Source organism: Amphibalanus amphitrite, unplaced genomic scaffold (genome assembly GCF_019059575.1).
Source record: "Amphibalanus amphitrite isolate SeventyFive unplaced genomic scaffold, NRLGWU_Aamphi_draft 000304F_arrow, whole genome shotgun sequence".
NCBI classification, from domain to species: Eukaryota; Metazoa; Arthropoda; class Thecostraca; order Balanomorpha; family Balanidae; genus Amphibalanus; species Amphibalanus amphitrite.
In genome coordinates this window covers 490,792-507,404 of record NW_024881799.1, presented here as the reverse complement: position 1 = coordinate 507,404, position 16,613 = coordinate 490,792, and the positions used below count along the sequence as shown (strand labels likewise).

Below are 16,613 nucleotides of genomic sequence, written 5' to 3'. Positions count from 1 at the left end.
TCATAGTAATTGGAGACATTTTATCTGTCACTTCGTGGGAACAGCTGACGTGCCGAAGCACCTATTTCTTCGCTGAGTCAAAGGCTGATTCAGGGTTGTTGTCCGATAATGATTGGTCTTCCTGTCCACCCCTAACAGAGTTTCGTGAGAGACCTTGAGGAAATAAATGCAGCGCCAGCAATCACGATAGTATCACCAACCTCATACCTTCCCAAGAGAAAACCATTTCTCGGCAGCCACGCGCGGTCGGCGAAGTTTAGAAGTGCACAGGAATCCTGGAGGCTGGATGGTCTCCAACGCCAACACCGCTCCCGCCAAAACAAGTCACGTGATCGCGCCGCTCGGGTCGCGCCATTTGACCCACTATTCGCTCTCGTCTCGTGTGAGGCGAGCCATGTATGTACGACGGTACGTGGACAACACCGGCTTCCAAACTTGATTTTGGGTTTGTTTCAAACCCCATGAGCTCCGTTTGGAGTAGCCATTGCTATAGTTTTACTTCTTTTTCTAAATCGAGGTGGTCAGGAACGGCATACTTTTGAAATGTCTATTGTCAATACTAAACTTCCATACTGGTACTATAGTTTAGCCAGCTTGTCCGATGCTGCTTTTTCTGTAGCCAGCACACGTGTCAAAGTCGGTCTTGAATCAGTTTCTAGGAATGTTCCTCCGAACGTTCCATTTCTTTTTCTCTCCAATATGGCCCCTGTCGCTCCAAGGATTCTATCACTCCGGTCCCAGTTTGAGGTTGGCATGTCCGTCCTCTGCACGAGGCACCAGCGTCGAGTCTGCTATACAAGCTGTCTATCGCGTCAGCGTGGTCCCATCTGCAAACCGGCTGCAAGCTCCCATCTGCAACCCCTCAACGGCAAGCTCTTTGCAGCCGACTGCTAAGACAGCTCTTAGACGTAGATGGGTCAGGTAACATCTGCTGTGAGTAGGCGGTCGCTTCGGCCGTTGACCTGGCCTCTGAGGTTTGATCGGACCCCTGATGGATGGGTCAGTAAAGGGATAATGTGTGCAGTGCATGCTCAAAATTAGAGCAGTTGTTGCACGTTCTACAGTAATATTGCATATTTGGCGATCATGTTGGTTGAAGGATGGGTTTTAATTCAATCGAGATGTGTTGATAAATGATACAGAAACCTTGGCGGTATATTTGTGACAGGACGAAGAGCGTGCCGTTGTCCATGATGGTGAACCTTTTTTTGCATAGCCTTACTCGTTTTTTTTGTGTAGTCGTTCGTCTTTGCTTTTGTTGATGCCGGCACTAGTTTTTGCATGGTGTTTTGCCGTCACTTGTTTTTGCGCCGTGTCTTGGCCTGAGCACGGTCTGCCAATCAGTGGCACTCATTGATACTTATGATTGTTTGCCTTGGCAAAGGTACGAGATTCATTGCTGCGCCATGGCGGCAGGCTTTGATATTTAGGATCCAAATTAGCTGTCACGCCGGGGCAGAAAAAGCAACAAATAAACTGACGGTTGACAGATAATGTGTCATAATTTAACCACCTTCCAGGTAGGGTTACTTATGGTGATAGCTGTTGGCTGTTTATCCAGTATCCTTGCTTTGAGGTGATTCTTTTTTGAGGTGCATGGTTGAACAGTCTTGCTGAAAGTGGACGATGACTTATTCTATGACGGCTAACGGTTACAGAATATTGAATATTTGCATGCCACCCGGTTTCAATCCCATCACTTCGCTCTGACTGGGTACTGTCTTCCTCTTCTAGTCGCGCTGATATAAAACGGTGTGCTGGCTGGGGGCCATCCCCCGCTGAGCTATTGCAAATGGCTTTTTCCGCACCTGCCACGCATCTCCCCAACTGCGTACTGTAATAGGATGAGGTCGGCGGGAGATCGGAGGGGAGGACTGAGGCAGGTCCTCCCCGCGGGGAAGGGTGACGCATTGGAGGGAGTTTAGAGTTCTCTTCACCTCCCCTCCCTTCCCCTTCCCCTTCCCAGAGAGGTGAGAGGAAGGGACGGGCTCCGTTCCAAAGAAAGTAACCGCCCGGTGAAGTCGGCTGTGACCCCGGGGCTTTGGAATGAAGCGCAACGGCTGGTGTGGACTCTGGCTGTCCTTGGCGTCGGGAAGGAGAAGGGTCACGAGTTCACTGAGGAAGGACTGTGTTCCATCAAAAGTTGTCACCAAGGCACTCTGTTCGAGGTGTGGTGGTTGGCTCTGCCAAGGCTGGGCATTTGATAACATCTGTTGACATTTGGCAGCCTTTGGTAGCCGGCTGCGCCGTTGGCATCGTCGTGTCAATGTAGGAATGTCAGGACCGCTGTTTTCTGTCATCCCTTGCCCGTTGTGGTCACTGGTCAGTGCCATTTGTCACGAGCTCCCAACGAGCCGGGTGGCGTGTGGTATGAGGAGGTTAAATGCCATGTTAACAGACCACTTTCGTTGAAATCTCATTTTGCATGATATTTTTGACATTGACGTATCAAATTTTTGAGATTTTTTTACCAATGTTATTTTACTATAATAGTAAAATGACGAGATTCTTAGTCATTCCTTAGCTGCAATTGAACTAATGATTTGGTATACCGTATAAGTCATCATTCTCCAACCATTTGTATATGTTCGTGGCTAACCATCCCGTTAATGACGCGAAGGTCATCGTGAGATGTCATCTACCGAAGCTTGCCCATCTGCGGATAGACTATTATTTTTTGCAGACCTTTCATTATGTTTCTTCTTGCTACGCTCAGCCAAATGACGTGGCATCATTAGCATCCTAACGATAATTTGTCCATCGCCCATCTGTTTGCTTCCGATGACTATCCCTTCCGTCCGATGACTTATCATCTAACCCGTATGCTGACTGAATCTGCCTCCCCCATCGCCTGTTTGTTCCTTCCTATCCTGCTTAGTGTGTCCTGTCTGGTTTGGCGTCGCTCGGCTCCCGTTCTCGGTAACATCCCGTTCTGTTCTGCTCGCATCTATCCCTGATCCGAATGACGATCGCTTTAGCTGGCCCAGGGTCGTTTTGTTCGATTCAAGGATGCTGTTCATCGAAAAAGAACCGAAGCACTCCTTCCTTATGAACAGGTAATTAGCTGCACTTTCACCTCCCCGAAAAGTAACTAAATAAATGCACCGTTGGTATTGAAATGGGCCGTGGTCCGTGGGTGCTTCGTATTATTACATTCAAAATGTTTGCCCATACACAACTGTCTTCTTCGGATGCCAATCGAGGCCGATTACTCCTGATCGTCTGTCAACCATTCAATGCAAGCAGACAACGGTGTTGACAACTAAATGCCAACAGAAACGTCCTACCATCAAGGAGTTTGTCCAAAGGTGCATGTAATTTTGCCTGCCGCTGCCGAATAGCAATCGGCTCATAATTATGCGTGATCTATAGTATCAGATCGCGTAGTGACACATCAGCAATGCGGATCTAATGACAGGGGCAAATACCAACCAGCTGCATTGCCAATGTCTCTTTATTTGGGCTGGGTACCTGGGCGAACCAGCCGAGCTTTAGATGCAGGACTGTGTTTCCATCGACCTTGATGGGATGACTCATTCCTCTGTTGCCTAGCCTATCTAGTCGCATGCAATGAGATTGGTGCACGTATTCGTACTGAGTGTCGATCTAAATTCAGGCAGGCTGCCAGACCTGTGTACGGAGTGGTGGAGTGAGTCGATCAATGGTTGATCTGTCGCTTGGTGACAGAGACACGGCGGTCACCTATCCGTGCTTCTATCCTCAGGATACAGAAATCCTTCTCCTCCACGCCGCAAACCCCCTCCGGGCTGGACAGGCAACTTTATCTCATGCGGGCTGCTCCCTTGGAGCGGCACCGCTGCTCCTGAGGGAGCGCACCCCGTAGCCGGGTGCAGTGAGTGCCTTGGGGCTGGGTGGCCTGTCTTCGGACGGGCTCAGCCCCGGCGACTCACTAGGGTGCCTGCCCAGACCAATGTCTCCCCCTAATTCCTATCATCCTTCCGGCTCTGCAATGGTCTTGTCGACCGAAAGGGCCTAACCCAACAAAACAAACAAAAGAGACACGGCCCGAGGCTGAATATCGCAGACGCTACAGCTCTCTGGCAAAGTGTCATTCATAATTCATTGAGTTTCTAGGTTTCTACTTGCTGCCCCCCAAGATTGGTTTATTTTATCGATGTTTTATGGATCCAATGGATTGCTCTGATGGATTCACATTTTATTATTGCAAATTTGCCCGGGTCCGTTTTCATTAAATTGCCGGTGTTTCAAGAAAATCTCAGCGCGCCTTGAAACACGGCCTATAAATCTAACTCAGACCATAGTTCGTCTTCCCCAAGGCCACCCGATTTCAGTCCGGCGCATATTTTATCCGCCGGCGCAGCCGGTCGACTCGTGCGAGTGGTCGATCCCACCGTTCGCCATTTCCATTTCCTCCGAGCGAATCTCCGGCGTCTTCGCAGGATAATTTAGCAGCCGATTTCGTTTGCCGTCGCTGGCCAGTTCGTCTCAGCCACGCCGCGACTGCCGGCGCCGCTTGGTGCGGCCGTTTGTCATGCGCCGCTGATTGTATTCACAGCGCCATAAGCGGCTCCGGCGGCGCTGGTAACTGTGACAGATGGAATCGCTGCCGGAAAATCTCGTCTCGGCCTGGTCGATCGCTCCGAGCAGCCTCTAGTGCAGCGGCCGGCCGGCCGGCGCTCGGACGAATTGATCTCTGATGAATGATAAATTTATCATTAAGCGCATTTCGAGCTCAGCTGTCCTAGCTTCTATGAAGCTCCTCCCATGCAATGTCCACCCTACGGTGCCTTCGGTCGGGACTTCGTCCTTCAATGGGGCTGACCTGACCAGGACGATTACTGTCGTCCCAACAGAAGATTCGCTGAGGTTACGGTCGCTGCCGACGAGGTTAGCTCATCTCACTCGGTTTACGGCAGCGACTATGGGGGATACATCAACCGACAGGCCTGTCGCCGACTAGACCAAGTGCCCTGACCAGGGGGGGGGGGTGGCTAGGGGGGTTGGGGTGGGGAGAGGTCAGGGGCTCAGTAGGTCATCCAGCAGTTAGATGAGCTATGGCTGGATGACCATAGGGGTCAACGATGCTGACCCGAAGGAGATGAATGTAATGTCATGTCAGGAGAAGCACGAAGTGTGATGGCCAATGGCCATTGTTTATGGGGGTATCATCCCACTGCAGTCGTTTTCTTTATTTTCTTTCTGGCGAGGAAGCTGTAAATTTGGGTCCGAAAGCAACATCGCCAACAGAGTGTTTCTGCCGAACAACTGATGCCAGCTGTAATCTGTATTATTGCATTGCTCATACGTTGAAAGCTGATGGTGGAAAGTAGGGTAAAGCTCCGATGACCACTTTAGTCCGGGCGCCCCCCCCCCCCAAAGTAGGGAAGTATTTGCTTGCTTCGTGGCTTATTTGCTTTTCTGAGTGTTTTTCATAGCTCATATTTCGGTGGCTCCAAATTTAGGCAACTGAATTGGAACTTTCGACATTGAATTGTCTAAAACAAACTCTTCATTGGAAAATCAAAATCTTCCTGCATCTTCTTTACGACAAATCGGCTTTTAATTCCTATTGAAGTTACGCCAGGCACCGGGGTTGTTTATTCCACCTACCACTTACTTACGGCAAATAACGAAAAACCGCGGTCGCCACTAACATGTGTCGCTTTCAGCCAATGCCTTGTCACTTCCAGCCCTCCCCCTTCTCACCCTTCCCCTTCCACGCGATGGTCGTTTCCGGTCGCATCTATTCCACAAACCGACCATCAGCGGCAGAGAAGCGCCCCATTCGGCTCCTTTCCCATGTCGCGGCCCCGTGGGCGGCGACCCGGTCCTCGTACACCAGCTCCAATTACGAGACCAATTCGCCACCGGTTTCGGAGCGCATACTGATGGCTCATTTTGCTAACGGACCGACGCTCTGTCCCTCCACAACGCTCGCTGGATTCCTGGGGTCGCCAATTCAGATCGAGGGAAGTATTTAGGTGCCAATCCTCCAATCGCCTCGAGAGGGAAGCTTACAGGTTCGTTTGGAAAGAGGAGCTTGGGTGGTGGCTTAGCGGAGGAGCTAGTGGCGATTTTACGGCGATTGACTCGGTCGACGGGCTTTTTTTAGTCACCGTAGCGTAATTGCTTTTTCTATCGTTCGCTGGCGGTTATTATATCTATTGAGTTAGATCGTTTTATCATCCTATATGGTTTGATTTTTATTACAATTTAACGAAAAGCTATGGTGCGATAAGCAAAGCTTTGAGGCCTTTTGACATTTATGTAGGACTTTAGATATTGCATTTTCCTGTAGTAGGTATCTGTGTTGCTGCTGTATTGCCATTTTAAACATTGTGTGGGTAATGGACGTACTTTTCCTAAACTTGCGGAACACCAAGTTATCAAGTCATTATGAAGTTTATGTTTTTTATAATAATTGAATTTTATCAATTTATAAATTTAACTAATGTATCAGGTATCCAATTCCCATGGGCCATGCTGTGAGGCATACGCTGTATAGCGAACATTTTCTCATAGTAGCTCGGTGCAGCACTTCCCTGTCCGTACCGACGAACCTACAGGAAGTCTCGAACTCTCGTATCGTAGAGGATGTTCCAAGTGACTTTTGACGAACCTGCAGAACCGTCGTTTCCCAGGCAGCGGGATTCCCTTTTTGCAAGAAAGGAAAACCTTGCACCGTTTGCAACCAACCGCCGAAAGTTTGGTGCTTCATTCAGTTTGCTTGGGAATACTCGATGAATATGTTGGCAGTTTCTTTCTTCTATCTTACTCTTCTGAATTGTAGGAAACACAAGCTAGTGAATTAGAATTATTAATCAGTTTTTATTTATCACTTCATGCGGGATCCAGGCCAAACGCTAGTGAACCTATGCGCTCCGTTAACGATCACTGAAAATTGGAAGACAATGGGAAGTTTGCTGGCCTAACTTTTGAAGGCTATATCCGAGGCGTTATGCTGAATGGATAGCTCAGTGTGGCGACGAAGTCAGAGCGTTCCTATACAGTTCGGGAATCGGATAATGAATAGCTGATACACTATCACTAGCTGTCACATTTTTTAGGTGACAGATCATTTCTCCTATGCCTGGTAACCTTGGCAACGTCACATCGAAACGGGGTGTGAGACAACGAAAAGGATAAACAAATAAAGCGCTACATGATTGACAATAACAATATCACGTACCTAATCATGTAATATGATTAAATTACCTGTCACAGTCACCTAAAGCCACATGTAGACAAATAATAGCAAATAGATTTAGGTTTCGTTGATTTTTAGGATGACTCGTGCTGAAAGCGGTTATGGTTAGTTTGTCCCTGGCGTAAGGACCGAAGCATTTTCACCGTCTGAATTGGGAAGCTGAGATGTCGTCTCCCTGAACTACCGCTCCTGTCCGAATTCAGCGCTCCAAATGACGTATGCCCCTCAATGACGTCATCAAAGCGCCATGAATCACAACCGCTGACCTTGCCGGAACCGGACAGAAGTTGAATCGGTGCCGGTGCCGACAGCAATGGATGTCGCGTCGATTGAATTTTTGTCAGCTGATTCTCTGTCAAAGTGTCTGAGCTTCTGCTGTGTGGAAAGGAGGATTGCGGAATTTAATAAGAATTCGGCATAAAATAAGATTATAGGTAGGCCGTGCTGTTTCACACTTTTATGTCATTTCCATCACTGATTTTTTTCTTCAATTTCTCACAAGATGCTGTCGTTTTGTCCTATCCTTTGCTGCATATGTATGCTGTTTTCATTTTTTCACCTCTGCCTTTCTCCACTCTTCTACTCAGAATTTCGCTACCTGCCGTTTTCTAGTCAGTGTTCTGAAATATTTTCTACGTGGAAATCATGTCAGACCCATCTTTTCATCTCTTTTCTTCCATCGCCTCTTTCTCTCCGATTCCTCACACTCACTTTACGTCTACTGTTATTCCCTTTCGTTCTTTTTCATGCTCTTTATTTTTCCCTACCTTTTTTAGCATCCCTTCTTTTACCTTCTTCTCTTCCCTTCTTTTTACTGTCCTATCCCACCCTTCCCCAACTCTCCTCCGTTCCCTTAACCTGCCCCGTCCTGTCCCATTCTTCGCCAACCCAGACGACTGATCGTACCATCTCACCGCCCCCGGACCACCTATACAAAAGGAGCCGGCCCGCAATTGGAACAGTAGATCTCCGACCCGGCCGTTTGCAGTGAAAGGCGACGACGGTCCGATTCGGCCCATAACCCACCGGCCAGGGAGAGCAAGATTCAGTTAGACCGGGTGCCTTTAGTTCGGTTGGTTATTTCTGTCGTTTTGGTCCACGTGAGCGGTTATTTATGTGTGCGGAGATTTGAAATGTTTCGGCGTGGAATGTTTGTTTTGTTTAGTTTCCTTGTTTGCGGGTATGAGCGTGAAATTGTGCTGGCATCGGTAGCAGTCTTTTGATGTTCCATCCGAATGGAATGCTCGCCTGATCTGACTGCTGAGATCGTGCTAAGGCATGCCTTGGTGAAGCGGTGCCTTGCTATTGCATTTAAACTATCTGCAAAGCGACATTTTCCAAATCCAAAACTCCAACAGACATCTCAGGTCCACAGTTATAGGAATCCCTTGAATGCTACATCGAATTCACAGCATCCTCATTGTCTGTCGGAGTCTTCCTCAGACCCCGCTCTCTGCCGCCCTACCCATATGCTCCTACTCCCCATTACCACCATTGCTAGGCCCTCCGGCAACACAAACGGGTGTCTCATCCCTTGAATGCCCGACGCCGCACATACACGCCGCTCGCAGGTATCTCTAGAACGGCTGTCGGACGACGGAGCTGGCATTTTGCCAGGACCGACCCAGCCTAGCCAGCAGCTGTGGCCACCGGTTATGCATTTTTAAATCCCGTAGCTCAGACGAGAACCGTCGGGACGCCCGTACTCCCGACAATAATTCGTGGAAAACGCGAAAACAGGGAAATCTGCCGAGATGGGAGCAGTCGCTCGCGGTTTGTAGTCCGTTTGGTGCTTCCTTCCGACATTGAGGCGCTCGCGAATAAAGGGGGAGGATAGACAGAATAGGCTCGTGAACCGGCCTGAAGCGAAGCCAGGTGGGGCCTTTTCGAGAACGGAATGCTAGCATTGGATCACGAGCGTTACCGGCGTGTGGTGGTGCTGAGCTAAAGCTCGTGAGTTCAGGCTTGAATGTAAAACGGCGCGGTGATACGGCAGGTGCTGAGACCACCGCGGACATTTCTTTGTTTCCTTTTCTTTTTACAAGTCGACGCAATGATAACCGATTTCAAACAAAACTAGAGCACCTGATTCAATCGGGAATCTATTCAGACACAAACAAGCACATTCATATCAGCCGATTGGATTTATTGCGGCTATGCGCACCTATGCGAACTATGACACATCATCGTACTGACAAGCCTATGATATCACGCTAATCCCTTGCCAATCACTAGTGACGTCACCCTTCTCGGTTCAAGTGACGTCATTACCGTATATGACGCCAGTATCCGGTGGGCGTGAGCCTGTGCTCGATACCCCCTCTCTCTTTGTGTGAGAGAAAGAGGGGATGAGTGATACGATGGCGCAGCTGGGAGCTTGGCCCCTCTGTGGGTTTGGTGACTGTTAGTTCCGCCTGTGGTTACAGATAAAGCGCAGGCCAACTGCACGGCTCCCATTTCAGCGCTTACCCTATGACCCTGAACATGGCATGAACATTCGGGTTTTCGGATTCGGAGATTCATGCTGACAAAATTCAGAAATATTTATTGGAACCGGAGGGTAAGTGCCTTTTCCGTGACGCTTCACTAGACTTGATATTTGCATTTACTGTTCATTGCGGGCACGTTTTTCTTCATATTGCACGTCCAACGCATTGCAATGTAAGATAGGGAATAATAGGGATGCATTTTTGGCAATAGACTTCAGTCATGTGGCTTGCTTGACCTCTCTTGTTTGCAATGCTCGAAATACCACAACTTTTTTGCAATATCTACCGTCCCAGTTTTATGTGTCTCCCCCCTACGTTCCCTTGCACAAACGCATCTCTTTCATACCATCTCTGGCCGGTCCTATACCTCGTGGATGCAGGCAGCACCGTACTACCATTTCACCCCACACAACAGGGCGGCAGCGGTGGCGGCAGCGACGGAGGCAGAGGAGGGGAGGGGATGGGGGAGAGGGGAGAGGGGTAGTATCGGTGCGATCGACACCGGCACAGAGGGGTGCGTGTGGGGTGCGGGGTGCCACAGACACGCACCCCGCAACGGGTAGCGCGCGCCGCAGCCTGAGAAATGTTCTCAATAATGCATAGCGACACGGAGGGGCGGTATGGGGTACGGTGGATTGGTGTAGAGGATAGGCTGTAGTTATTAGGTGTTGAAGGATGCTTGTGAAAGATGACTGAGGATGGGGAAATATGAACAAAGGAAAGTTTGCAAATTATTATGTCTTCATAATTCAAATGAATATTTGGATCAATTCCTGATCTTTTTTTAAATGAATGCAATGATGCGATCTAAGTCGTTGCAAGAGTAAACACATACGGAGCCGCCAGAAAGCTGCATGCATTACATTTTAGATATGCGAAACGATGATGTCATCAGAGGTTAAAGTATCCAACAGGGAAGTATCCGCAGACGTGACTTCCGCGTAAAGTTTGTGTTCATAGAACGTGACGTTGATTTGCTTTCGATAACCCTGGGAATGATAGTTCATAGCTTTAACATGACGCAGGAACACAGAGATGACTCAGAAAACCTCACCGGACATGAATGATATGGCAGTGCACCATTGATTACCTGATACTGATTGCCAATGGTAGGTATTTGCGATAACCTGTCCTAGAATGCTACGAATGCTGTCAGCTCTTATCTCACACAAACATGAACTTGTTCGTCAGTAAATGTGCAATCAGGTTTCCGTTTTGGCGACAGAGTGGCAAGAAAACGCTCGGAAGTGAGACACTACGGTAAGAGGAATAAGATGTCACAGGTTAAACTCCGACACTTGACAGCTGGAAGTCCTCGATGGATGCTTTGTGGCCAAAACATGATTATGACCAAAACATGATGATGTGTTGGGGTTTTAAGGTTGAACGTTAACGCTGAGGTTTATTTTTTACTGCAACGACTATAGTGGTCTGTAGAAAATATTTTGGTCTTAAATTGATAATGTCGATGCACGCTTATAAAATGCCACCCGTGACGCAGTCCATCTGACGTCATCAAATCACTGTGCAACTGTTAAGGGACAGCACATTCTAACACCCCCGACACAGCGCGCTCCGTATGCGTACGACGCATTGCGTAATGCGCGTGCCATCCTCCGCACAAGCCGCGCGCCCGGGGGCAGATCTGGGACTGTGATTGCGTGCTGGGCGACGGTAATGTCCCCGACTGGTACGGCGTCGCTCGCGCGTGACCTGTGTTCCTAGGTCGTTGCCAGATCCGCTGCCGTTGCTGGATCGTTGCTGGTGGTTGAGGCTATGCTATCTGGGTGACACTGGGCGGCTTTCTGGTGTTCCCTGAATGCATATTGCATATTATACATTGTGCTATGCTGGCCTGAAACCTCAGAAACTGGCTTGATAAAAATGGCTCAACGGTGCCATTAGTTATGCCGTTATTCACTGTCTCGAATATCCCGATGGGTTATACAAAAATACTTGAAATTACAGAAAAGTATGGCCAAGTGCTGTGCCATTTTTTCACTTAAAATGGAATATAGCCCCCTCTAGTGTGAATGCTTTCTTCGCATAATTATGTCACATTAATTATTATGCAGAAAGGATTGATCATCAGTCATTTCGAAGTCGACTTGCGCATTGCGCAGTTTACTTTGGCATCTCTCTCTCTCTCTCTCTCTCTCTCTCTCTCTCTCTCTCTCTCTCTCTCTCTCTCTCTCTCTCTCTCTCTCTCTCTCTCTCTCTCTCTCTCTCTTCTCCCTCATCCTCTCCTCTATGTTCCAGTCAGCTTTCGCCTTTCAGCTAACAGTTCTGTCACCCTAGCTTAAGAAAATAAACTACAACCAATCGTGTTTACGTCATTGTTATTGTTGCTACAAAACTCACTCACACGCGACCTCCTTTGTCGACTTCAAATACGGACTCCTTCTAAACATCAGCTGTTCTTAACTCGTTTCCTAGATGAATCGACTAAACCCATACCATGTGTTCCACCCAGCTCTCTTGTTTGGCACTACTCTCGCCGGGCAGCGCTGTGGGCTATGTGAGCGGGGATGACTCAGGATTGAGCCATGGACCAGCTGGACGCTGGCTGCAGAAGTGCAGGGTGCAGAGGGTGCAGACTGACCTATCGGCCCAGTGCCCTCCGGGAGGGGGGGGGGTACTCGGAGGCCATGGCACCAGACGGGCGACTGTGTGCAGACCGAGCCGTCAATCGCACGGGGAAAAGTAGGCAAAACTGACGCAATGGACAGAATGATTGCTGTGATGAATGCTACGTTATCGGGATTTATATCGGTCGGTCAATGCTTTGGGGACAACAGACACAAAATATGTTGCCAACAAACATCTAATTTCTTGTGTTACACATATGACATAAATCCCACTTAGCCTGGGCAAAGCGGCAAGCTCTAGTCGACTTTTCTTCGGTAGTCCGGTTGGCCCGTACAAATGTTTGTTTGTTTTTGTTTTGTTGGGTTAGGCCCTTTCGGTCGACAAGACCATTGCAGAGCCGGAAGGATGATAGGAATTAGGGGGAGACATTGGTCTGGGCAGGCACCCTAGAGAGTCGCCGGGGCTGAGCCCGTCCATAGGACAGGCCGTCCAGCCCCCCAAGCACTCTCTGCACCCGGCTACGGGGTGCAGCTCCCTCGGGAGCAGCGGTGCCGCTCCAAGGGAGCAGCCCGCATGAGATAAAGTTGCCTGTCCAGCCCGGAGGGGGGTTGTGGCGTGGAGGAGAAGGATTTCAGTATCCTGAGGATAGAAGCACGGATAGGTGCCGTACAAATGTTTATACATGGCCTGACTCTGCCACTCAGTTCATGTTCAACTGACGGACGGTTTCAGAGCCGGATTAGGCTGGCTGCTAAAGTTCAATGTTTGACGGCTCCACTTCTGTGACGTGCTACATCTGCATGCCATCGACCGCTGGGCGATGGCTTTGTTCACGCTATTTAGTAGCAACGAAATGGAGCTGCCACTTTGCTGATTGCTCACATGCATTACCGTCCATGCGTTCAGCAATGAACGGTAGGGTGTTGAAGCACTGGGCAATGGGCGCGATAAATTCAGCATGATATATGTTGTGTTATTGACTGCATTAAGCGGATCTGATTGGTTGACATGTTCCTTTCATTTAAGTATCAACTAAACAAAGCTAATTAAATTCCTCTTCATTGTCAAATGGATCAGCCTCCGATTCAATATGAAGCCATGCATGTGCCTAAGAGATGCATTTTTCAGTGTTCATTACCGCGACACTTCAAAATGAGCAAACGTCGATGTCCCATACAATTGATATTTGCCAAATGTTAGCAACATGCGTGACATACAGGGGAAATTGGTACTGACACTCTACACATCGTGTCGGTCTTCCTCCCATTATTCCCATATGATGCCACCAACTGCGACACATTCCTTGCATTGCCTGCAAGCTACCCTACTTTCCTCTTTCCCTACAAGAACAATGATGGTCGGGTCATATTTCGCTAAGGCAACCGTGGATGCTTATAAAAATGAAGTACGCAGTTGCTAACACCCATACTTCGTTAACCACAGTTTCGTTGCAATATGCATGGTACTTAAACATTATTATTCTATCGACAATGGCTGCTTCCACGTGTTACTCATTTCATCCTACGTGCATCACGATCAGTACCTATCGAGCTATCCATCCTTCCTCACCTCATGTTATTTATAAACCGCGATCCAGTGTCAGCGACGCCTTGCGCCTTTCACCAGACCCTGACCGTGCCACCCCTATTTGTATTGGGTTCGCGTGCGAGCTCACGATTCCCGTCATCTTCCCGCTGCACCCGAGCCTCGCCGTGCAGGCCATGGCTTGTTTGTGATTTGTGTCGGTGACCTATCTGGCCTCCGTGGCTTTCGATTGGTGAACAATTACTCTCTCTCTCTCTCTCTCTCTCTCTCTCTCTCTCTCTCTCTCTCTCTCTCTCTCTCTCTCTCTCTCTCTCTCTCTCTCTCTCCCTCCCTCCCTCCCTCCCTCCCTCCCTCCCTCTCTCTCTCTCTATCTCTATCCCTATCTCTATCTCTATCTCTATCTCTATCTCTCTCTCTATCTCTCTCTCTCCCTCCCTCTCTCTCTCTCTCTCTCTCTCTCTCTCTCTCTCTCTCTCTCTCTCTCTCTCTCTCTCTCGCACACACACTATGGATGAACGAAATAAAACGTTTTATTTCCCTGCCTAATACTCAACCAAAAGTCACACCACAAGTAACCAAGCTCAGTGCTCACGGGACCTTACTAACCTTCCTCTCTCACTCTCTTTCACAGACAAGCAGCAGCTGGAGGAGGCGCGCAAGGAGGGCACCCTCATCGAGACTCTGGTGGAGCTGGGCCTGTACGACTGGCAGGACCTGGTGCACCACCACATCGGCTACGCGGTGCTGGCCGGCGGCGGCATCGTGTTGGCCCTGCTGCTGCCCTTCGTGGGCCTGGTAGTGTGCTGCTGCCGCTGCTCGGGCCGCTGCGGGGGCCGGGTACAGAGCTACGACAAGAAAAAGGACGGATGTCGCCGCTGGTGCCTGGGAATCAGCCTCTGCATGATGGTGCTGGTGATACTGTGAGTACACGAGGGGGGAGGTTGATGGTTGAAGTGGTTAACTGGTTAGAGAGAGGAAGAATACATTGTTGAATGTGCGCCGTGACTTCAAGTCCGGACCCACCAAATGTACTAAATCATCACCATCATAAAACCTTCGATGTAAACGATCACGAAACCTGTGAGACTTTGCTTACGACAAAGGATTTTCTCCTTATTATCGAGTAACGAGGGCATTAAGATTGACAGATCAGAGTCTCCTATTACAAAGCTCTCATTAGCTTACGCGGAAGCCCAGAAGTTGTAGTTCTCGCCGCTAGATGTCACTACTTGAAACGCCTGAATGTAGGCTGTACCGCGGAGCACAGTATGCACATACGGCGAAAGGGATGGAGTGGGACCGGGAAACAAAATCCGACGGCTAAGATATATTCCTAGGGAAGCGGTAAAGGTGAAAGTGAGCTGTAGCTACGGTGTCATGGGCGAGCTTGCGCCTCCATGTCTGCCTCCGTTTCCTTCCATGTTAATCCGTACATGCTGGAAGTTGCAGTTTACTATGCAATGCGATTTTAAGTGCGACACAGCCATTATACTGCAGATGCGTGAAGGAATGTGCCAGTCTTCCGTATGTTTTGAAGCGTTTTGCCCTCGTGTCTAGTTGGTATAACGGCTAGATCTCGTGCAATAAAGGCGACATTCCCTTGTGAAAATTACCGTGCCATATAATGTCATGCTGATGCCCTTCGTGTCAAACCTTCATCACCCCACGTTTGTTTCACGCTTTCTTTTTTATTACACTGGCCATAGCTTCATGTCAGTTGCACGTTGCCCCTAATCACTTCCACTCAGTTGCCTATCCTTCTAGCATTATACGGAGGTAAACGTTGTCATTAGTTTTCGCGCCTGCCGTCGTTAACAAACAGATGACGTCACTGGTGTGTTATGACGTCACTGGGTACCTCTCAGGTTCGGCGTGGTCGCCTCGTTCGTTGTGAACGAGTACGTGGAGCGAGGTGTGACTGAGATTCCACCGCGACTGCATGTGGCCGTGGACGACTCCGAGCTGTATGTCCACAACACCAAACAGGTATGGGACTGAGAGGGGTATGTGTGTCTCTCATGTGTTAGTTTGTGTGTGTGTGGGTGGGTGGGGGGGGGGGGGTTCGAGAGGGATAGACAACGGCGTGAAGAGGTGACAAGAACGACTTTTTTTACTCTTAATACGTGTTTTTCCTTCAGCTTAAGGTCATCTGTTCTTTGCAAAGCGAGAATATCACTAGGCTAGATAAGGCTCAACACGAAACGGATGAATTTTGGGCATGTTTATTATTATTATTAAGATTCTGCAGGCCGGCTGAAAACTCAATGCAAAGTTTCGTGCTGACCATTAAATGTGTCAAGAGAGCCATGTGCAAAGACCACTTCATAAAAACCTACGAGATATGGACCATTGTTTTGCCTCGCCGTCCGTATTCTTGAATGGGAGTTTTTTTATCGTTACACCATTAGGTGGATGGGCTGAGTGTCGAGTCTTGTACGTGATAAGAGGCTTTGTTTGTCTTGTTTGCCGAACATCTGACGGAAGACGTTACGTTAGTTCGTGATGTGCACTCTGGTCATAAGTCAGTGATAAAACGTGTCTTTGTCTGCGGTTTCTGTTGGACAGGAGGTGAATCATCTGTTGAAGAAGAATTACATGGAGCTGACAGAGGTGCTGGACCAATCTTTGGAGGGTAAGCTGGCCGGGATCAAACTTGCTTCGTGGGGTGGGGGGGGGGGGGGGGGCTGATGAAATGAACTTATGTGCCGGTACGATCGATGGCATGGGTCGAAGGCAGACGCTTACGCGATGAACAGCTCTTTTGTAAATAGGTCATGTAAAGCCCCCCCCCCCCCCCCCAT

At 48.9% G+C, this 16,613-nt stretch overlaps 1 protein-coding gene across 2 annotated transcripts in view; it reads left to right on the top strand.

Moving 5' to 3' along the window:
- Positions 1–16,613, top strand: part of LOC122387958 (prominin-like protein) — a 59,946-nt gene that overhangs the window by 21,768 nt on the left and 21,565 nt on the right. The window contains exons 2-4 of one of the 2 annotated variants that reach the window (XM_043378666.1): positions 14,444–14,732; positions 15,678–15,798; positions 16,378–16,444. In XM_043378666.1, the coding sequence (XP_043234601.1) occupies positions 14,444–14,732; positions 15,678–15,798; positions 16,378–16,444 (477 nt within the window). Of the gene's footprint in view, positions 1–14,431; positions 14,733–15,677; positions 15,799–16,377; positions 16,445–16,613 lie in introns of both variants that reach the window. The other variant, XM_043378665.1, reaches the window with a different exon arrangement.